General features: G+C 46.2%; 2 protein-coding genes across 9 annotated transcripts in view; one reads left to right on the top strand and one right to left on the bottom strand.

Annotated features, from left to right (window-relative positions):
- The window catches only part of LOC134358620 (neogenin-like), a 316,976-nt gene extending 302,820 nt beyond the window's left edge, over positions 1–14,156 (top strand). The window contains exons 23-29 of one of the 7 annotated variants that reach the window (XM_063071068.1): positions 2,544–2,691; positions 4,255–4,490; positions 5,467–5,559; positions 7,534–7,680; positions 8,790–9,047; positions 9,240–9,376; positions 10,833–14,152. In XM_063071068.1, the coding sequence (XP_062927138.1) occupies positions 2,544–2,691; positions 4,255–4,490; positions 5,467–5,559; positions 7,534–7,680; positions 8,790–9,047; positions 9,240–9,376; positions 10,833–10,916 (1,103 nt within the window). In that variant the 3' untranslated portion in view covers positions 10,917–14,152. Of the gene's footprint in view, positions 1–2,543; positions 2,692–4,254; positions 4,491–5,466; positions 5,560–7,533; positions 7,681–8,789; positions 9,048–9,239; positions 9,377–10,832 lie in introns of all 7 variants that reach the window. The other 6 variants (XM_063071065.1, XM_063071067.1, XM_063071066.1 and 3 more) reach the window with 6 other exon arrangements.
- Positions 14,157–19,121: 4,965 nt separating this feature from the next.
- bbs4 (Bardet-Biedl syndrome 4) overlaps positions 19,122–23,790 on the bottom strand; it is a 113,397-nt gene continuing 108,728 nt past the window's right edge. For both annotated transcript variants that reach the window (XM_063071077.1, XM_063071079.1), the window contains 2 exons: positions 22,899–23,112; positions 19,122–21,864 (listed from right to left, as the gene is read on the bottom strand). In XM_063071077.1, the coding sequence (XP_062927147.1) occupies positions 21,770–21,864; positions 22,899–23,112 (309 nt within the window). In that variant the 3' untranslated portion in view covers positions 19,122–21,769. The remainder of the gene's footprint in view (positions 21,865–22,898; positions 23,113–23,790) is intronic.

Genomic DNA, 23,790 nt, shown 5'->3' with positions numbered 1-23,790 from the left:
CTCCCCACACACATCCACTGTCTCTCCCCACACACATTTACTGTCACTGTCTCTCCCCACACACATTTACTGTCACTGTCTCTCCCCACACACATCCACTGTCACTGTCTCTCCCCACACACATTCACTGTCTCTCCCCACACACATCCACTGTCCCAGCCTCTCCCCACACACATCCACTGTCTCTCCCCACACACATCCACTGTCACTCCCCACACACATTCACTGTCTCTCCCCACCACATCCATTGTCTCTCCCCACACACATTTACTGTCACTGTCTCTCCCCACCACATCCACTGTCTCTCCCCACACACATTTACTGTCACTGTCTCTCCCCACCACATCCACTGTCTCTCCCCACACACATTTACTGTCACTGTCTCTCCCCACACACATCCACTGTCCCAGCCTCTCCCCACACACATCCACTGTCACTGTCTCTCCCCACACACATCCACTGTCCCAGCCTCTCCCCACATACATCCACTGTCACTGTCTCTCCCCACACACATCCACTGTCCCAGCCTCTCCCCACACACATTCACTGTCACTGTCTCTCCCCACACACATCCACTGTCCCAGCCTCTCCCCACACACATCCACTGTCACTGTCTCTCCCCACACACATCCACTGTCCCAGCCTCTCCCCACACACATTCACTGTCACTGTCTCTCCCCACACACATCCACTGTCTCTCCCCACACACATTCACTGTCTCTCCCCACCACATCCACTGTCTCTCCCCACCACATCCACTGTCCCAGCCTCTCCCCACACACATTTACTGTCACTGTCTCTCCCCACCACATCCACTGTCTCTCCCCACCACATCCACTGTCTCTCCCCACACACATCCACTGTCCCAGCCTCTCCCCACACACATCCACTGTCACTGTCTCTCCCCACACACATCCACTGTCCCAGCCTCTCCCCACACACATCCACTGTCACTGTCTCTCCCCACACACATCCACTGTCCCAGCCTCTCCCCACACACATCCACTGTCACTGTCTCTCCCCACACACATCCACTGTCTCTCCCCACACACATCCACTGTCCCAGCCTCTCCCCCCACACACCCACTGTCACTGTCTCTCCCCACACACATCCACTGTCTCTCCCCACACACATCCACTGTCCCAGCCTCTCCCCACACACATTCACTGTCACTGTCTCTCCCCACACACATTCACTGTCTCTCCCCACACACATTCACTGTCCCAGCCTCTCCCCACACACATTCACTGTCACTGTCTCTCCCCACACACATTCACTGTCACTGTCTCTCCCCACACACATTCACTGTCTCTCCCCACCACATTCACCGTCTCTCCCCACACACATTTACTGTCACTGTCTCTCCCCACACACATCCACTGTCCCAGCCTCTCCCCACACACATTCACTGTCTCTCCCCACACACATTTACTGTCACTGTCTCTCCCCACACACATTCACTGTCTCTCCCCACACACATCCACTGTCCCAGCCTCTCCCCACACACATTCACTGTCACTGTCTCTCCCCACACACATTTACTGTCACTGTCTCTCCCCACACACATTCACTGTCTCTCCCCACACACATCCACTGTCCCAGCCTCTCCCCACACACATTCACTGTCACTGTCTCTCCCCACACACATTCACTGTCCCAGCCTCTCCCCACACACATTCACTGTCTCTCCCCACACACATCCACTGTCCCAGCCTCTCCCCACACACATCCACTGTCACTGTCTCTCCCCACACACATTCACTGTCCCAGCCTCTCCCCACACACATTCACTGTCTCTCCTCACACACATTCACTGTCACTGTCTCTCCCCACACACATTCACTGTCTCTCCCCACACACATCCACTGTCCCAGCCTCTCCCTCTCCCCACACACATCCACTGTCTCTCCCCACACACATCCACTGTCCCAGCCTCTCCCCACACACATTTACTGTCACTGTCTCTCTCCACACACATTTACTGTCTCTCCCCACACACATTCACTGTCCCAGCCTCTCCCCACACACATTCACTGTCACTGTCTATCCCCATACACATCCACTGTCACTGTCTCTCCCCACACACATTCACTGTCCCAGCCTCTCCCCACACACATCCACTGTCTCTCCCCACACACATCCACTGTCCCAGCCTCTCCCCACACACATTCACTGTCACTGTCTCTCCCCACACACATTCACTGTCCCAGCCTCTCCCCACACACATCCACTGTCTCTCCCCACACACATCCACTGTCCCAGCCTCTCCCCACACACATCCACTGTCTCTCCCCACACACATCCACTGTCCCAGCCTCTCCCCACACACATTCACTGTCACTGTCTCTCCCCACACACATTCACTGTCCCAGCCTCTCCCCACACACATCCACTGTCTCTCCCCACACACATCCACTGTCCCAGCCTCTCCCCACACACACTGACTGTCCCAGAGCTGAACTTTGCAGTGAGTTTGAGCCAGGTTACAGAGAGCTGGCAGCCACTGGCAGGTTCTCCCTGACGGCTGACATTTTACCTGCAGGTCACAACAGTCCTCATGGCAGCCCCACCTCCAGCCTGGACAGCAACATTATGCTGATCATCATCATTTCTGTGGGCGTCTTCACCATCATCATGGTGGTTATTATCGCGTTGATCTGCACGCGGAGGACAAACTACCAGCAGAAAAAGTGAGTAACTCCCTGAAGAGTATTACTATCAACTTCAGCCAGACAGCAAGGAAGTGAAAATCACACTTCTGCACAATCCTTATTGAATCGAAATAGCTGTCCAGTGTACAAAAATGATTTATTGTGTATTTAACCCATGCTGTCCTGCCCCCTGCCATGGGAGTGTGTGATGGGACAGTGCGGAGGGAGATTCACTCTGTGTCTGACCCTGGGAGTGTGTGATGGTACGGTGTGGAGAGAGATTCACTCTGTGTCTGACCCCGGGAGTGTGTAATGGGATGGTGTGGAGAGAGATTCACTCTGTGTCTGACCTTGGGAGTGTGTGATGGGACAGTGCGGAGGGAGATTCACTCTGTGTCTGACCCTGGGAGTGTGTGATGGGACAGTGCGGAGGGAGATTCACTCTGTGTCTGACCCTGGGAGTGTGTGATGGGATGGTGTGGATGGAGATTCACTCTGTGTCTGACCCTGGGAATGTGTGATGAGATGGTGTGGAGAGAGATTCACTCTGTGTCTGACCCTGGGAGTGTGTGATGGTACGGTGTGGAGGAAGATTCACTCTGTGTCTGACCCCGGGAGTGTGTGATGGGATGGTGTGGAGAGAGAGTCACTCTGTGTCTGACCCCGGGAGTGTGTGATGGGTTGATGTGGAGAGAGATTCACTCTGTGTCAGACCCTGGGAGTGTGTGATGGTACGGTGTGGAGGAAGATTCACTCTGTCTGACCTTGGGAGTGTGTGATGGGACAGTGCGGAGGGAGATTCACTCTGTGTCTGATCCTGGGAGTGTGTGATGGTACGGTGTGGAGAGAGAGTCACTCTGTGTCTGACCCCGGGAGTGTGTGATGGGATGGTGTGGAGAGAGAGAGTCACTCTGTGTCTGACCCCGGGAGTGTGTGATGGGTTGATGTGGAGAGAGAGTCACTCTGTGTCTGACCCCGGGAGTGTGTGATGGGATGGTGTGGAGAGAGATTCACTCTGTGTCTGACCTTGGGAGTGTGTGATGGGACAGTGCGGAGGGAGATTCACTCTGTGTCTGATCCTGGGAGTGTGTGATGGTACGGTGTGGAGAGAGAGTCACTCTGTGTCTGACCCCGGGAGTGTGTGATGGGATGGTGTGGAGAGAGAGAGTCACTCTGTGTCTGACCCCGGGAGTGTGTGATGGGATGGTGTGGAGGGAGATTCACTCTGAGTTTGGCCCCAGGTGTGTGTGATAGGACGGTGTGGAAGGGATCTGACTACAGGAGCGTGTGTTGGGACCATATGGATGGAGCTTCACTGTGTGTGTGTTGAGACAGTGTGGAGAAAGCTTCACTCTGTGTCTGACACTGAGCTTGTGTGACGGGACACATGGGGCATCATCTGTTAAAGGAGAAAGAGGGTTTATTGTTTCATGCTGAGACATTTTGTCGGATCTGGGAAAGGGAGGGAATGTCAGTTTCTATGATTGAGAATGTCAGAGATGGGGGTTGATGGGTAGTCCAAAGAAAGTTTCCCATCAACCACGTGTTCTGTCAGAGGAAATAAAAAATACAAAATCCTCATCCGCTGCTGTTTTTCTGTAGGAAGCGGGCTGCCTGTAAATCAGCTAACGGGTCTCACAAGTACAAAGGCAACTCAAAGGACGTGAAGCCTCCTGACCTTTGGATTCACCATGAGCGCCTGGAACTGAAACCAAATGACAAATCACCAGATCCTAACCCTGTCATGACAGACACTCCTATTCCTCGCAATTCCCAGGATATTACTCCTGTTGACAGCTCCGTGGACAAGGACCACCAGCGCAGGAATTCCTACCTGGGTGAGTAAAGCTCATGGTGTTGTGATCAGGGGTCCATGGCTGCTACTCCACAGGACGTGGAGCCAACTGGGGGCAGCTTCCAGGACACTGCCACTGAGCTTTCAGATAAAGGGAAAAGACGTTGAATAAAGGTTGTGAGGCTGGGCACCGTTGCACTATTAAACTCTGGCCCCTGGTTGCTAGAAACTGGGAAATCTTAAGCTCTGCTGAAACAGGAGCAGAAGGATCTGATGATGCCGAGTAGGTGCTGGTGACGCCCGGTGGGAGCTGGTGACACCCGGTGGGAGCTGGTGACCCTAGCTGCTGAGAGAACTTTTGAGAGAAGTAAGGAAGAATTAGAAATTCTTTGTAAAGATGAACAAAGCCCCAGAAGACTTTTATACTTTCCAGATGCATCTCAGCATAGATTGAACTAATTTGTAACTTCCGCTGTATTCCAGCTTAAGTTGAGAAACAGCTTTCAGTGAGGGGGAGGTGGCTGGAAGTGTACCTGACTCTGTGGGGATGGGCTTACAGGAAACAGGTAGATCCTTCATCCAGGAGTGCAAAAGTTCACCCGAGTTCCTACCCTTCCATTAATTCTCTCAACAAACAGTTCATAAGAGAAGTACTCAATGAACATCACAGGTGGAATTGGGAGATGACTATTAGAGATGAGCTTTCTGAGTAGCTATGAGGGGGAGTTGGGTCTTTTGCAGTTGGGTGCAAGAGCTCGAATGTTGCATGCTGACCTTCACTTTCTGCAAGGTTTCAAGTCACAAGGGAATTGCAACTTGACCTATGTCCAGGGATAAGAGACAGATTTCCCAGATCTGGGCCGTGATTTGTCCATTCTACATCCTGTCCTGGGAGATGGGGTTGATTCTGGGTGCAGTGCCCTGTGGGAAGTGAGTGATGGTGTTCTGTGTGCTTACGTTCTGAGTTTGCCATCCATGTGCTTGTAGTGTGGAGAATTATGGGATGTTTCTGTTCACAGGTCGTGAACTGGAGGATGGCGTGTCATCTTTGAGTGGTCGACGTGGTCTGCGGCCAAAGATTATGATGCCATTTGATGCTCACCCTCCGCAGCGTATGTCTGATGCTGTTTCTCACTCACCCGGGGTTGTGTTAGCGTGGGACAGCTGTGATGAGTGGGCAGGCAGCAATAATGTGAGAGTGTGCATGCTGCGTGTTTGGTGAAACTGCGTGATGTGGATAAAGGCAACTCTCTCTCTGATCCACAGTGTCAACCTTTGGCATAGTTGGGACTGCCCTCATTCGGCGAACAAGTTGGCACATTGAGTCACAGTTCTGTTTCAGAGCTTCAGCTGAGAACAGAATCGGACATGACAGGAGCCAGTACACTTTGATCCTGGACGTTACCTGCTGCAGTTCCCTTGACCTCTTGAGTGAGGTACTGACAGGGCAGAGTCTGTCTATGGATTTGAACCGGAGTGAAGGGGAACATCTGCAGGGGTGGGCATTTAGCCCATCCAGGCCTCCACACCATTCAGTAATATTGGTGCTGACCTCTGCCCTTGGCCTCAGCTGCATGTTCTTGAATCCAAGTTCCCTGTGGACCAGAGATCTTGGCCTTGAATATGTTCATTGTATCCCCCCCACTGCTGTGAGGAGAAATCCACAGATTCCAGATTGTACTGTATCCCCCTGCCCCCCCCCACCGCTGTGAGGGGAAACCACAGATTCCAGATCCTCAGGGAAAGAAATTCCTCTACATTTCCATCTGAAATTGTTGCCTTCTAATTCTGAAACAACATCCCTAGTCCAGATTCCACCGCAGGGGAAGCACTCTCCCAGCACTCACCTTGTTGGCCCCTCAGGGTCTCCCCTGGTTCTACAACATCTCTTTGTACTTTCAAAACTGAGGAGTATCGGCCAGACCGATCAAATGAAAATGTAACAGAGATAATTGATACCAAAATGTCAGACACTGACAGATTCACTAAGACATTTTCAACAGTTTTGGAGAATCTGCAGCTTTAATTTAAAAGCCAAACCTGATTTTCATTAAAATTATAAGGGGGACAAATGAATATTTAGAGCAATCTTGCCCAGTGAAGTGTAATATCTGTAATTACTAGATGTTACACCTCATTTGATGAGGGTTATCTTGCTACTAATTATAAATTTTGCTTTGGTAAAATATGTGCGTCTTGGTGACAATAACAAGCAGCCACAGGGGTTGGAATCCACTTGTTGGCAACCCATAAGCTGCAGCCTTCATCTCAGCCGTGTGTGCTTGTGTGTGTCAGTGTGTGTCTGTGTCTGTGTCTGTGTGTGTGCATGTGTGTGCCTTGAATTCAATCTGGCTCCAAAAAAACAAACTGTAGCTGAAACAAACTGAAGCATTTTCAGCTGGGCTGAGCAAGGCTGCTTTGCAGCTGATAGGCAGAGTTCTTGTTGGTTGTTTCTTAGGACAGCAATGGAAATCTGCCTTAATCCACTGCAAGGCACTTTTGGAGCACTTATAGTGTGGGGAAGGTGAGGGGCAGGCGGCTACATGATATTCCCTCTGTGCCCTATGCCAGGATCCACCTGTTCCATGGCTTCCAGGATATTATAGTGATGTTCCAGGGCAGTGAGTGGGCTAGGAAGATCTATATTTATACTGTACAATGCTTTGGTGACCCAAAATACCCCAGAAGGTTGTTGGCCAATGAGGACTTTGAACTAAAGGTATTCTAATAAATAGGGCAGCAACTTGCTTTGCAAGATCCACAAAGCAATGAAATGAATACTGACCATCTACTTTGGTTAAGGAATCAGCTTTAGCTGGGCATCCCCAGAAGTCACCTACAATTCTCTGAACGAGTTCTATAGGATCTTTCATTGAGCATCAGAGAGAGCAGACAGGACCTCTGTGTAACATGCAGTCCATGATGGAGTGGTTGGATGCAGCACTCCAGGTACTGATTAGGGAGGGTTGGAATTGTAAACTTGGTCTGGATTCTGAATGTGACTCTGTGTCTGTGGGGTGGGTTTCTCTGCATCACTGTAGTCATTTCTGTGTATGAAGTGCTCTCTGTGTTGTGTTCATTCACAGCTGTGATTAGTGCCCATCCCATCCATTCACTCGACAACCCTCATCACCATCACCACTGTGAAGGGCTCTCATCCCCAACCCGCAGTTACCTCCGTCAGACCAGCAACCGGCCGCTTGGCTCCTCGTTAGACAGGGCCAGCTCCACAGGTGAGACCTCCGCCTGCCTCGTCACAGGGCTGTAGATTAGCTGCTACCTCTACCTCTATATCTAGCTCTTTGTTCTCTTGATGTGAGGGCACTGGTTTTGTCAGCCATTACACCGGCTTCATTCCTCAGGTTAGGGATTCCTGATTAACATTTCTGCTCTCGGACTGAAAGCATCAGATTACTTTGAAACTTCTCACACCCTGCTGCGCTTGAAAGGTTTTTGAGGAGAGGAGGGATAGAGATGCTGCTATATGCTGCCTGTTTGCCAGTGGTTTTAGATATTCAATGCACAGGAGACACATCAGAAAGGGAGAGGACGGGACAGGAATGTTTCTGGGAAAGGGACTGATAACAAGGATGACCATTAGCACAGACTGTTCAAACATCGAGGAGAATTAAAAGTTGAAAAGTTCAGTCATTAGTATGCTATGCCTGGGGCCTGAATGGGACCCACACTGTGGTTGGGAGAAGGTGGGGACGGGGATGGAGGACAGCCGGAGCCACAAATAGACCAAAGCTCAGGGAGCAACCATCCACGAGGAAAGTTGTTTCAGGATTGAGGATTGAGGATGCTGTCAAAAGGTGGTGATTCGGTATTTGGGAAAGTTTGAGGGGGGAGGGTGAGAATTTTTAGGTTCGGACCTCGACGTCACCGGTGACATGTGGAATGAGGACGGCTGCAGTATGGCATTGGCCATGAGGGATGTTGCTTTGAGAAGGTGGAGTTCTGGTTGTTCACAGACCAGTGTAGTCCAGATTCTGCCACGGTGCTCCAAGTGCAGCTGTAGCCGGGGAACCTTGTGGCACAGGGGCGGGTTATGGCTGCAGTGTCCAGTGGGATTTGCGAGAGACCAGGGAGTGATCATTTCTATACTCCTCTCTGGATCTTCGCTGACAGCAGGAATGAGAGCCACATGATTGAAGTTTCATCCCATTTCCTGATGAGTGTTGTTCCTTGTTGCTGAATAGCCTGAGCCAAAGGAAAATTGACGACCCACTCATCGGAAAGTTCAGACTAAGGAAGCTCACCTCTGCCAATTAAAAGTGTGGAATAATAGAAGGGTGATGTCAAACCTGGAGAGTTAACACTTTGACACTTTGCTTTTCAGAATCTGTTCGAAACACACCCAACAGTGACATGTCACCAGCACTAAGCTCACAGACCCACACTGTAGAGACCCTGGAGACAGATGTTCCCCCTGTATCGTATCTGCCAGGGTCGCAGGAGGAGGAGTCCAACCGAAGTGTCCCAACAGCTCACGTGCGTCCATCCCACCCGCTGAAAAGTTTTGCAGTAATCGCCATCCCTCCTACCAGCACCAACTATGACGCAGCTTCATCCAGTACACCCTTACTGGCCCAGACAGGTGAGTAAGCACGGTCACTGAGCACTGGTGAAGGGGCTGAGAACAGTGTCTATCTCCATCTCTCATGTCCCTCTCGTCTCTCACACACGCCCGCCCGCCCGCCCACCCACGTCTCTTGCTGTGTGCAAAGTTGGAAGAAGGGTGTGAAGGTACTGCTGTGGAAAGCTCTGACAGGCCATCTTTCATTTGCAGGAACAAACCCACAAGTGCAGTCAGTGAAGACGGCATCAATAGGAACACTGGGGAGAAGCAGGTCCCCAATGGCAGTCACTGTGCCCAGTGCGCCGGACGTCGCAGAATCCACCAAAATGCTGGAGGACTCTGACGCTGTAGGTTTGATTCCCATGTCCGGACTGGACCCTCTGTGTTTATCCTTCATTGTATTCTACACCCTCTCGTTGGGTACTGTCTCCCTGTCCTTAACCATCGGTATTTGGATCCCCCCCACTTTATATACACTCCGAATCTCAACAGTGTCTGTCATATACATTCGTACGATTCCAACACTCTCCATCCTCTACACCAATACAATTCCAACACTCTCCATCCTCTACACCAGTACAATTCCAACACTCTCCATCCTCTACACCAGTACAATTCCAACACTCTCCATCCTCTACACCAGTACAATTCCAACACTCTCCATCCTCTACACCAATACAATTCCAACACTCTCCATCCTCTACACCAGTACAATTCCAACACTCTCCATCCTCTACACCAGTACAATTCCAACACTCTCCATCCTCTACACCAGTACAATTCCAACACTCTCCATCCTCTACACCAGTACAATTCCAACACTCTCCATCCTCTACACCAGTACAATTCCACTTTCCACTTTCTCCTTTGGTTTCCATGTTCCCATGTCCATTGGTCAGCCATTTCTACTCAGACCCCCTTATCCTCGTCCATAATTAAATTTATCCAGTAGTCGACCCCTTCTCCTCAGATCCCCTTCGAATGTGGAACAGTAGAGCGCAGGAACAGGCCGTCCAGCTCTCTGTGTTAGACCATAAGACAAAGGAGCAGAAGTAGGCAATTCGGCCCATCGAGTCTGCTCTGCCATTTTATCATGAGCTGATCCATCTTATCCTATTTAGTCCCACTGCCCCACCTTCTCACCATAACCTTTGATGCCCTGGCTACTCAGATACCTATCAATCTCTGCCTTAAATACACCCAATGACTTGGCCTCCACTGCTGCCCGTGGCAACAAATTCCATAGATTCACCACCCTCTGACTAAAAAAATTTCTTCGCATTTCTGTTCTGAATGGGCGCCCTTCAATCCTGAAGTCCTGCCCTCTTGTACTAGACTCCCCCATCATGGGAAACAACTTTGCCACATCCACTCTGTCCATGCCTTTTAACATTCGAAATGTTTCTATGAGGTCTCCCCTCATTCTTCTAAACTCCAAGGAATACAGTCCAAGAGCGGACAAACGTTCCTCATATGTTAACCCTCTCATTCCCGGAATCATTCTCGTGAATCTTCTCTGTACCCTCTCCAACGTCAGCACACCCTTTCTTAAATAAGGATGTTAAGCTCACAATTATGATCTTCTCTCAGCCATGACTCAGTGATGCCCATAATATCATACCTGCCAATCTCTTAACTGTGCTACAAGATCATTCCCAAAATGCCACCACTTGCAGAAATGAGGGTTCAGCAAGTGAGAATTCCTCACACCAATGAGAGGTCAGCCAAGAGCCCTCAAGTAAAGTTTTGTTGTGTGCAAAGTTGTATTTTGGCAAGCCAATAATCTTTGGTATCTTTTTGCAGAATTATGGTTCAGATGAACTAACTGAAGAGATGGCACACCTCACAGGGTTGATGAAGGATCTCAATGTTATCACCACGGCATAGATCAGAGTATCAACAATTACTCAAACTGAAACCAGAGCAGGTCTGCACAAGTACACAAGACACCCAGAGGGTCGACTACAACATAATGTGATGTGTTCAGTCTCGTGGAACATGCCTTTGTCACAATTTCAGTCCAGTGGATGCAGCCTTGTGGATATTATGTTAATGCAGTCAAGGCGTCGGAATCTGATGACCCTCAGCTCTGACAGACTGCTGCTGGTTTGGAAATGTACTGGAGATACCGATATAGTGTTCGACATTCAATATCGTCTATTTACTGCGTGTTTACGTTTTTGGTGTTATAAAGAGAATGTTGAATTGTTACTTTGGTATCCAGATGTGACATTTGCTTCACCATCCGATGATGAGAGGCATTGATTAATAACATGGCCATTTCTTGCTTCCTCCACATCACACAGTGTGCCAAGGCATCCAGACTCTGCAACCTTCTGACAAAACTGCCAAGTTGTCCGCACTCAACACTGTGATCTTTTAGCAACTCCTGCTGGACGTGGCAAGTTAGCTGATTAAAGCACAATTAGTAAAATGGAACCAGCAAGATCTATCCACAAAGAACTCACAAAGAGGCTTGGCAAGACTCAAAGCACATTAGTTTAAATAAATGTGTGCAGCAACTGACATTTTATATGAAGACTGTCTTTATGTATTCTACTGGAAAATCATTTAGCCATAAGGAAAAAAATAATTCAACCCTACCAATGGGTTCTGGTTGCACGATCTTTATTAAACCCTATCAATGAGTTTTGATTATATAGCGAGCATTAAACACGATCATTATACCCTCAGTAATTTTCCAGCCCTCAGTAATTGTGTTGAGTGGGTAGGCTTCAGTTACTAAAGCTGTACTGAACTCAGTAAATAGGTGAATTTACTGCGCCCCAAGGACACCTAGCTGAATTGGTCCCAATAATATGGCTGTCAAATCAGTCCCGTCAATTGGGTTCTGATCAGATTACATGTCAAATCATGTACTGAATTCGAATACAGGCAGTTCCTATCATCTCATTTAGCCTGACCCACCCTCCCCAGCACATTGTTGTAATTGCTCCTACAGTCATGGTTTTACTTTGTTTGTGAATATTGCTTCCTATGTACATCTCCATGAATGTTAATATAACTGTTTAAGGAAATTTATTGTAATGAATATAACTGAACGAAGCTATTGTGAAGATTTAGAAAACATCCTCCTGTTGTAGGCAGTAAGATCTGTTTTGCACTTTTTCCATTTTTATTTACAAAGAATCCTTTCTGGCCTTTGTTCAAAATTTGGAATCCTCTGTTGTATCTGTAGTGTCCTCATTAGCTAATGCAGCTTTCTGTTTTCCAAGGTCGCGGAAGGTGCAGATTGTTTATTAATCACGATTGTAGAAATGATGCAGACTACTGTAGTTTTATGTACAAAGAACTTTGCTAGTAGCATTTTCGGTGGCTTTTTTAAACTTCATGTTCTAATGTAATATTGGAATTCCAATACATTTTGTATTCAACCAATAGGAAGAAGTGTGAATGGAGACATTTATTCACAGTCTACACTGCCAGTAACAGTGAAATCAACACAGAAGCTAGTGTATTGAAGGATTACTGGACCAAGATTAACCTGGTTCCAAGCTTGAGGGGTGACCAGGTTCAATGGCTTCTGCTCATTAAGTCACTCTCAGAGAAAAGGTAATCCTAACCTCTAGGCAGTGCTTGCTTGCAAGAAAGTGCACCTGCCAGGAATGTGGATTTGGTCTACAGAAGGGGAAGATCTGCCGCTCCTCGCGCAGACTCGAGCAATGTGTGATTAAGTGCCTTGCTCAAGGACACAAACACGCTGCCACAGCCAAGGCTCAAACTAGTGACCTTCAAATCACTAGACGAACACCTTAACCACTTGGCCACGTGCTCAGGGGAAGGGCGGATTCATAACATTTTGAGAACTCTATAAAAACCACTTATTTAATTTAGGAAATACTTATTAAAAATCCTTGCAAATATTTTGAACTCCTCTCTTGTTTCATAATAACACATTCACATCGCCCTCAGAACTTAAACAAATGCTGGGCTACAATATTGCAACTTTTGAAAATGACAATGGATATCTGAAATATTTACTGGGAAAGAAAATATTGGAAATAACTAGAATCAGAGGCCTAGATTTTTTTTGCAAGGTGAGGTCATGGGGTTATGCCCAGGGTTTCTTGCAAAGCTGGCAGTGGAGGTGATGAAACCATTACCTCCAGAAACATTTCTCAGGCATGGACCGCTGCTGACAGAAAATACAAATTAGAAGACCAGAGAGCCAGGCTTCATGGGAATTTTTACATTGCTTTTCCTGAGAATTTATTTTCTTCATGTTAAAATCTCTTAATTTCCTTTCTTCAAACAGTGGTTCTTGTCTCTTCCACACCCCAACCATGCAGCCATGTTGTGACAGCCTAAAGTCTGGAGTTTTCTCCAAAACCTCTTTCTCCAATATGCACTGGCCAAAAACACACAACTGCTGTACATCTGTCCTAGAACTAGAAACTTTTTAATAACACACAAGGCAATTTTTTCTCACTGGTAAATGCATTTAACTCTAGATGCCAGACTTATTTAAACCTACACAAATTACTGCAACACACGATCTGCTGAAAGAACACAGTGGGGAGAGCATCAGCTGTGGAGGAAAGGAAATCTTGACAGTTCCTTTCATTGTTCCACCCACTGAGTTCATCCAACAGGTGGTGTTTCCACATTCCAGCGTCACCAGTGCCTGGCGTCTATGCAAACTAACATTTGGGCCACAGTTGCAATCTAATGCCAAAAGCATTAACTACACAGAAAAATGAAGGATGACAGCCAGGCCAAAAGGGGGCAATAACATAAACTGAGTATCAGACCATAAGACGTAGGAGTAGAATTAGTCCATTCAGCCCATCAAGTCTCTGCTCCACCATTTCATCATGGCTGATCCCAGATCCCACTCAACCCCATACGCCTGCCCTCTCACCATGTCCTTTGATGCCCTGACCAATCAGGAAATGATCAACTTCTGTTTTGAACACACCCATGGACTTGGTCTCCACCACGGTCTGCAGCAGAGCATTCCACAGATCCACCACTTTCACCTTAAAAATTCTTCCATACTTAAAGGCCATAAGACAAAGGAGCAGAAGCTGGCCATTCGGCCCATCAAGTCTGCTCCGCCATTTTATCATGAGCTGATCCATTCTCCCATTTAGTCCCACTCCCCCACCTTCTCACCATAACCTTTGATGCCCTGGCTACTCAGATACCTATCAATCTCTGCCTTAAATACACCCAATGACTTGGCCTCCACTGCTGCCCGTGGCAACAAATTCCACAGATTCACCACCCTTTGGCTAAAAAAATTTCTTCACATCTCTGTTCTGAATGGGCGCCCTTCAATCTTTAAGTCATGCCCTCTCGTACTAGACTCCCCCATCATGGGAAACAACTTTGCCACATCCACTCTGTCCATGCATTTCAACAATCGAAATGTTTCTATGAGGCCCCCCCCCCATTCTTCGAAACTCCAAGGAATACAGTCCAAGAGCAGACAAACGTTCCTCATATGTTAACCCTCTCATTCCTGGAATCATTCTAGTGAATCTTCTCTGAACCCTCTCCAATGTCAGCACATCCTTTCTTAAATAAGGAGCCCAAAACTGCACGCAATACTCCAAGTGAGGTCTTACCAGTGCCTTATAGAGTCTCAACATCACATCCCTGCTCCTATACTCTATTCTTCTAGAAATGAATGCCAACATTGCATTCGCCTTCTTCACCACTGACTCAACCTGGAAGTTAACCTTAATGGTATCCTGCACGAGGACTCCCAAATCCCGTTGCATCTCAGAACTTTGAATTCTCTCCCCATTTAAATAATAGTCTGCCCATTTATTTCTTCTACCAAAGTGCATAACCATACACTTTCCAACATTGTATTTCATTTGCCACTTCTTTGCCCATTCTCCCAATCTATCCAAGTCTCTCTGCAGACTCTCTGTTTCCTCAGCACTACCGGCCCCTCCACCTATCTTTGTATCATCAGCAAACTTAGCCACAAAGCCATCCATTCCATAATCCAAATCATTGATGTACAATGTAAAAAGAAGCGGCCCCAACATCGACCCCTGTGGAACACCACTGGTAACCGGCAGCCAACCAGAATAGGATCCCTTTATTCCCACTCTCTGTTTCCTGCCAATCAGCCAACGCTCTATCCACGTATGTAACTTTCCCGTAATTCCATGGGCTCTTATCTTGTTAAGTAGCCTCATGTGTGGCACCTTGTCAAAGGCCTTCTGAAAATCCAAATACACAACATCCACTGCATCTCCCTTGTCTAGCCTACTGGTAATTTCCTCAAAAAATTGCAATAGGATTGCCAGGCAGGATTTTCCTTTAAGGAATCCATGCCGAGTTCTGCCTATCTTGTCATATGCCTCCAGGTACTCCGTAACCTCATCCATGCCAATCGACTCCAACAACTTCCCAACCACTCATGTCAAGCTAACAGGTCTATAATTTCCTTTTTGCTTCCTTGCCCCTTTAAATATTGGAGTGACATTTACTACCGTTCTTCTGTTCTAACAGGTTGCCCCTCAATTTTGAGGCTGTGCCCTCTAGTTCTGGATACCCCCGCCAGGGGAAACATCCTCGCCACATCCACCTTATCTAGTCCTTTCAATTTTTGGTAGGTTTCAATGAGAGCCCCACCCATTCTTCTAAATTCCAGTGCATACAGGCCTAAAGCTGCCAAACACTCCTCACATGTTAACTCCTTCATAACTGGAATCATCCTTGTGAACCTCCTCTGGACTTTCTCTCCAATGACAATACATCCTTTCTGAACTAAGGGGCCCAAAATCATTGACAATACTCACAAGTGCAGCCTGGTTTTTATATTTTATTCCCCTTGAAATAAATGCCAACATTGCATTTGCCTTCTTTACCACAGACTCAACCTGTGAATTAACCTTCTGAGGACTCCTAAGCCCCTTTGCACCTCTGATATTTGAAGCTTCTTCCCATTTAGATAATAGTCTGCACGATCGTTTCTTTTACCAAAATGCGTTATCATACATTTCCCAACACTATATTCCATCTGCCACTTTTTTTGCCCATTCTTCCAATTTGTCTAAGTCCTGCTGCAATCACATTGCTTCCTCAGCACTACCTACCCCTCCACCTATCTTCGTATCATCTGCAAACTTTGCCACAAAGCCATTATTTTATGATTATTAAAATGATTACTTCCATCGACTCAGGTAAATGCTGCAAGCAAATAGGGTGTGCGTGTGTAGTTCACTGATCTTTAGTTCCAAACAGTTGTGGCATATATCGAATTCACAAGGGAACGGGATAATTAAGGATAGTTGAAGGACTGAGAGGAAGGAACACTTGAGACTAAGTGGAGCTTTACAGTGCTTGGCCTCAGGGATTGCCTTTCAAGCTGCAGAAATGTACCACCACGGGTGTGGCAATCCTCCAAGAGAAAATGACAACTGTCCTTTCAGAGCATTGAAATTAAAGTTGTACAAATACAATATTCCCACCACGTGAGCAAGTGCACTGCAACTCAGCCAATGCTGTCTCTTATAGCAACGTCTGCAGCCAATGGAAGGTCTTATCTGTATATAATGTATTATTTTTAATAGGTTATATTTGAATGCATACAGTATATGGACAAGATAGATGATTTTGTAGTGCAGTTAGATATTGGCAGGTATGATGTGGGCATCTCGAGTTGTGGCTGAAAGAAGATCAGAGTTAGGAGCTTAACATCCAAGGATACACAATGTATCAAAGGAACAGGCAGGAGGCAGAAGGATGCGGTAACTCTGCTGGTAAGATATGAAATGAAATCTGTAGAAAGAGGTGACATACGGTCAAATGATGCAAAATTCTTATGGGTGGAATTGAGGGTTAAAAAAATGGGAGTTATATACAAGCCTCCAAAAAGTAGCTAGAATGTGGGCTACAAATTACAATGGGAGATAGAAAATGCATGTCAAAAGGGCAATGTTACAATAGTCATGGGGCATTTCAATATGCAGGTAAATTGGGAAAATCAGGTTGGTGCTGGATCCCAAGAAAGGCAATTTAAGAAGGAGAAGCTAAAATCAGATGAATCAGTATTACAGAGGAGTAAAGGGGATTACAGAGGCAGGAGAGAAGAACTGGCCAAAGTTGATTAGAAGGGGACACTAGCAGAACAGCAATGGTTGGTGTTTAGAACATAGAACAGCACAGGAACGGGCTATTTGTCCCACAATGTTGTGCCCAACCAGCCTAAAAAGCAAATCAAAAACACCCAAACATTAATCCCTCCTACCTACACCATGTTACATAGAAAACATAGAAAATAGGTGCAGGAGTAGGTCATTCGGCCCTTCGAGCCTGCACTGCCATTCAGTATGATCATGGCTGATCATCCAACTCAGAACCCTGTACCTGCCTTCTCTCCATACCCCCTGATCCCTTTAGCCACAAGGGCCATATCTTACTCCCTCTTAAATATAGCCAATGAACTGGCCTCAACTGTTTCCTGCGGCAGAGAATTCCACAGATTCACCACTCTCTGTGTGAAGAAGTTTTTCCTAATCTCGGTCCTAAAAGGCTTCCCCTTTATCCTCAAACTGTGACCCCTCGTTCTGGACTTCCCCAACATCGGGAACAATCTTCCTGCATCTAGCCTGTCCAATCCCTTTAGGATTTTATACGTTTCAATCAGATCCCCACTCAATCTTCTAAATTCCAACGAGTATAAGCCTAGTTCATCCAGTCTTTCATCATATGAAAGTCCTGCCATCCCAGGAATCAATCTCGTGAACCTTCTTTGTACTCCCTCTATGGCAAGGATGTCTTTCCTCAGATTAGGGGACCAAAACTGCACACAACACTCCAGGTGTGGTCTCACCAAGGCCTTATACAACTGCAGTAGTACCTCCCTGCTCCTGTACTCGAATCCTCTCGCTATAAATGCCAGCATACCATTCGCCTTTTTCACCGCCTGCTGTTCATGTCCCTCCATCTTCCTCACATCCATGTGCCTATACAAACATAATTTAAAAGCCTCAAATGGGACCAGACAGCATCCATCAGAATAAGAGGAGAAGTGAGTGAGTGTGTGAATATCATGAGAGGTGTCAGGCAAGGTTGTGTCTTTTCGCCAGACTTATTCAACCCGTATAGTGAAAATATCTTGAGAAGTATCAAAGTCATCAAAGGATTCACAATTGGAGGCCATAATATAAATAACATCAGATATGCTGATGACATCGTACTAATAGCTGACTCAGAAACAAAACTTCAAGAACTACTCACTACAGTGGCAGCAGAAAGTAATTGCAGAGGCCTCTCAATCAACACCAAGAAGACAGAAAGATGGTCATCTCCAGAAAGACAAACATCCCACAACGTGTGATCAAGATCGGAAATACAAACATCAAACAAGTTAACAAATTCAGATATCTTGGCAGCCTAATAACAAGTGATGGCAGGTGCGACACAGATATCAAATACAGAATAGCAATGGCGAAGGAAGCTTTCCAAAAAATGGCAACCATATTAACAGACAGAAAGATGAGCACGTACCCTAAAAACAGAATACTGCAGTGCTATATTTATTCTATCCTGACTTATGGAAGTGAATGCTGGACCATTTCCCCAGCAATGGAAAAGAGACTGGAAGCAACTGAATTATGGTTCTACAGGAGAATGTTAAAAATATCATGGACCACACACACATCAAATGAAGAAGTTCTCAGAAGAGCCCAAGCAGTTCGATTACTCACACCAACAATAAGAGAAAGACAACTCAGATTCCTAGGATACACCATGTGGAAAGATGAACTAGAAAAACTCACACTCTGGAAAGATCGAGGGAAGCAAACCTAGAGGAGGACCTCAGCTTATGTACATCAAAAGCCTAGCCAGGTGGCTACACATCGAGGAAATGGAAGTCATCCAAAGAACGAGGGATAGATCTGTATGGAAAACCATGGTCACCAAAGTCCGCATTGGATATGGTACCTAGACAGAGAGACAAATAAATGTATTTGCCTCTACCATCATACCATGAAGCACATTCCAGGCATCCACGACTGGAGTGAAAAAAAGCTTACCCCTCACATCCCCCTGAACCTCCCCGTCCCCCAACTTCAATGCAAGCCCCCTGGTATTAGAGGAAGAAATTCAGAAGGCACAAGAAAGATACATCCTAAAGATGAAGAAATATTCTGAAGGGAAGAGGAGGTAACCGTGGCTGCCAAGGGTAGTCAAAGAGAGCATCTATAATAGGGCAAAAATAAGTGGGAAGGTAGAGGATTGGGAAGCTTTTAAAAACCATCAGAAGGCATGCAGAAAGTTTTTTCAAATATATAAGGAGTAAAAAGAAAAGATGAGTGGATATTAAGACTGCAGGAAAGTGACGCTGGAGAGGTTGTAATGGGGTCAAAGAAATGGTGATGAATGAAATAAGTATTTTGCGTCTGTCTTTACTGTGGAAGATACTAGCAGAATGCCAGAAATGCAAGGGTATTGGGTAGAAGTAAGTGTCATTGTGATTACCAAGGAGAAGGTGCTTGGGAAGCTGAAATGTCTGAAGGTAGGTAAGTCACCTGGACTAGATGGACTATACCCCAGGATTGTGAAAGGCATAGTTGAAGAGATTGTGAAGGCATTAGTAATCAACAATCACTAGATGCTGGAATGGTTTCTGAGGACTGGAAAATTGGAAATGTCACTCCACTCTTCAAGTAAAGGAGGGTAGGCAGAAAAAAGGGAATTATAGGCCAGTTAGTCTGACCTCAGCGGCTGGGAAGATGTTGGGTTCAATTTGCTTTCAGTGTACTTGGAGGCACATGATAAAATAGGCCAAAGTCAGCATGGCTTTCTAAAGAGGACATCTTGCCTGACGAATCTGTTGGAATTCTTTCAGGAAATAACAAGCAGGATAGACAAAGGAGAGTCACCGGACGTTGTGTACTTGGATTTTAAGAAAGCCTTTGACCAGGTGCTGCATATGACACCTCTTAACAAAATAAGAGCCCATGGTATTACAGGTAAGGTACTAGAATGGATAGACGATTGGCTGACTAGCAGGAGGCAAACCTTGGTAATAAAGGGGGCCTTTTCTGGTTGGCTGTTGGTGACCAGTGATGTGCAGCAGGAGTTGGTGTTGGGACTGTTTCTTTTCATGTTGTATTTCAATGATTTGGACAAAAGAATTGATGGCTTTGTGGCCACGTTTGCAGATGATACAAAGTCAAGTTGAAGAGCAGGTAGTGTTGAGGAAATGGTGTCTGCTCAGCACTTAGAAAGGTTGGGGGAATGGGCAAAGAAGTGGCAGATGCAGTATATTAATATAGAGGTACACGGTCATGCACTTTGGCAAAATAATAGTCGTGGATTATTTTGTAAAGGGGAGAAAGTTCAAAAATCAGAGTTCAGAAAGTCTTGTGAGTCCCCGTGCAGGATTCCCTGAAGATTAACTTGTAGGTTGAGTTGGTGATGGTGCTGAAGGCAAATGCAATGTTAGGATTCATTTTATGAGGACCAGAATACAAAAGCAAGGATGTGATGCTGAGGATTTATCGGGCACTGGTCAGACTGCACTTGGAGTATAGTAAGCAGTCTGAGAAAGAATGTGCTGGCATTGGCCAGAGTCCAGCGAAGGTTCATGAGAACGATCCCAGTAAAGGATTGACATATGAGGAGCTCTGCGCCTGTACACAATGCAATTTAGAAGAATGAAGGGAGAATCTCATGGAAACATAGCAAATATTGAAAAGGTCTGGATAGAATGGATGTAAAGAGCTTGTTTTCTATAGTAGGGACTCTAGGATCAGAGGGTCCTAGAGAATTGAAGGACACATCCATTTTGAACAGAGATGAGGAATTTCTTCTGGAAGAGGGTGGTGAATCTGTGGAATTCTTTGCCACAGATGGCTGTATAGGCCAAGTCATGGAGTACATTTAAGGCAGAGTTTGATAAGTTTTTGGCTAAATCAGAGCATCAAAGGGTATTGGGATAAGGTAGGAGAATGGTGTTGAGCAGGATAATAAATCAGCCAATAATTCTGTAATGGTAGAGCAGACTTGATGGGCAGAATGGCCTAATTCTGCTCCTATGTCTTAAGGTCTTATAATGGAATAGCTGTGCCAATGTTCTGTTTGTTGAGATTTATGAGAAGCAGAACAAGCGAATGGTCTACTTCAATGTTTAAAAACTTAACAAAAGCATTTGGCTACACACTGCACAGCCACCCCTGAGCCTGCAGTTTTTCTGATCTCTACCAGGGCTTGCCCAAGTTCTGATGTCCTTCCCAAGTAGCCATGCCAGGGCTAAACACTGAACGACCTCACCATCCTTTCTAAGAACCATTCAGAAAGGTTTGTTCATGCTAGAACAGCTTCACTGGAGTCAGCAGACTGCCCAATTGCTGAACGCTGTTGACTGTTTTTAAGAACAAGTGATGTGGACAGGATGCCAGGGTTAGGTGCAAGGAGCAAACCCTCGGTTCCTATAACAGACCAAAGCAAAGTTTTGAGCAGCCTGGGTATCTTTAGGTTCCAGAACAGCCTCCTGGATCTGTGCAGAGTGGGTCTCCCACCAACTCTCCAGACTGGTGCGTCGATCTGGAGGAGGGGAGTACAATCCCAGCTGGGACAGCTGGTGTGGGGCTGAAACTTTACACATGGAAGGTAGAAAACCAAACTAATGTTTGAATCTGTAGCTAATAGCGACACTGCGATAATGTAACTAATAGCACAGGACGCTATTACATTATGGTGCTGTGTTTAATTGCCTATTCTAAGGATCAGGTAGCTAACACAAGCTATCTTGGGCTTTGCTTTCTCCTCAAATCTTCAGCACCTGATTCTGGTTCCAGGGGTAACGAGGGAGGTTTCTGTATACGGGTCAGGCAGCCATCTGCAGAGAGAAAAAGATCAGCGGTTAGTTGATGATGAGCGCAGTCAGAGCTGCTCATGGCCTGTGTTCAGTGTAGTCCTAGTAGCTTTCTGAAGGTTAATCAAACACAGCTTCACAGAAACACTGAATGATGAGAAGAAACAGGTTTGAAACTGTGTAAAACACATGATAAAAGTTCACGAACAAAAGTTAAAGTGAACAGCATACAAAACAAACAAGTCATAAGTAACGGAAGTGAGTATACACTTAAAAGACACCTTTTAAACACTAAACATGAAAAGAGAGATCATGAAGGATTCGAGGGAATCTGATGGATGAAAATACCAACATTAGTTTTAAATTGAATATTCTCTAACTGTATTTACGAGTCTGGCCAAACATTGACAAGGCTCTAGGAAGAGAACTGCATGTGGTTTTGGCAATCACACTAAAAGGAGGAATTAAAACCCAAGTAGAGAGCACGCTGTCCTTGTGATTTTAGGAATATGTTAGAGGAGACAACCCGATTATCTGCTCACTTCTGACTCAGATGGAACAGCTGAATTAAGAAACTGGAAGGTTTTTAAAACACCTGAAAGAATATGATATGTGAACAGGGAAATGGGGCAGTGGAACAGAATCAGGGCACTTGTGATCTGGAAAACTATAGGAATGGGATCGATTCTGAGGAGCTGTGAAGACTCCAAAGGTTGAATGCCATCCAGTCTGTGAAGGGATTTAGAAATATACACCCGCCACAGTGGGGCAGAGGGTTCTTCACCATGGCAGTGATCAGCAGGATCTCACTGTGAAATTGGCCTGCTCCACCATTCAATTTGAATGATCATTTGTGATCAACTGAACAATGCAGAAGGCTTGAAGGGCTAAGTGGCTGGTGCCTTACTACTGATATACATCGATCTGCAAATACAGGCAACTACACTCAAAAAACTTCTCTTACTAGCTTGTGTAGTCAGAACCAGGAGTAATAAAGAGGAAAGACATTCTTTAATAGAAACAAAGCTGGGAGTTGAATTAACAGAACTGTTCCTTACCAGCAGAGAGCTGAATGGTTTTGCTATAGCCTGCAGCTGATGACATAGCCTGCCCCAGGGCTTGGTTAGAGCCCAGGGGTTGTTGGTTAGAGGTGACTTTGCTGCCAGATGGTGCCACACGGTGTTTTGACTTGGTGTCCTTACTTGGTTTAGTCCAGATAAGATTCTCCCCCACCTGAAGTGCTGCTCCAATCTTCTGAGCCATGTCTATCAGCTGAGAGCAAAAGGCTGCCATCGGTTACTCTGGTTATGTCTTGAAACCTCCTTGGTTCTCAATAACTTCCCTAGCCATTTGGATATGGAGCATAGTTAAAGACTTGAGCAACACACGAAGAGCTGGAGGAACTCAGCAGTTCTTCCATCACTGAATGAAGGGTTTTGACCAGAAACATTGACTATCTACTTTTCCCTATAGAATTGCCCAGCCGAGTTCCCACCTCAAACAGTGAATATCTACTTTTCCCTCAGGAATTGCCCCGCTGAGTTCCCACCTCAAATAGTGAATATCTACTTTTTTCTAGAGAATTGCCCCACCAAATTCCCAATTCAAACAGTGAATATCCACTTTTCTTTAGAGAACTGGCCCGCCAAGTTCCCATCTCAAACAATGAATATCTACTTTTCTCTAGAGAACTGCTTGCCAAATTCCCACCTCAAACAGTGAATATCCACTTTTCTCCAGAAAATTGCCCCGCCAAGTTTCCAATTCAAACAGTGAATATCCACTTTTCTCTAGAGAATTGGCCCGCCAAGTTCCCACCTCAGTGAATATCCACTTTTCCCTATAGATTTGTCCCGCTGACTTCCCACCTCAAACAGTGGCTATCTACTTTTCTCTATAGAAGTTCCTGCAGCGCCTTGCAGTTTGCTGCAAATTAAAGCCAACTGCAGT

This window comes from Mobula hypostoma, chromosome 18 (assembly GCF_963921235.1).
Source record: "Mobula hypostoma chromosome 18, sMobHyp1.1, whole genome shotgun sequence".
NCBI classification, from domain to species: domain Eukaryota; kingdom Metazoa; phylum Chordata; class Chondrichthyes; order Myliobatiformes; family Myliobatidae; genus Mobula; species Mobula hypostoma.
Note: the sequence above shows the minus strand (reverse complement) of the source record. Positions and strands in the feature narration are given on the sequence as shown.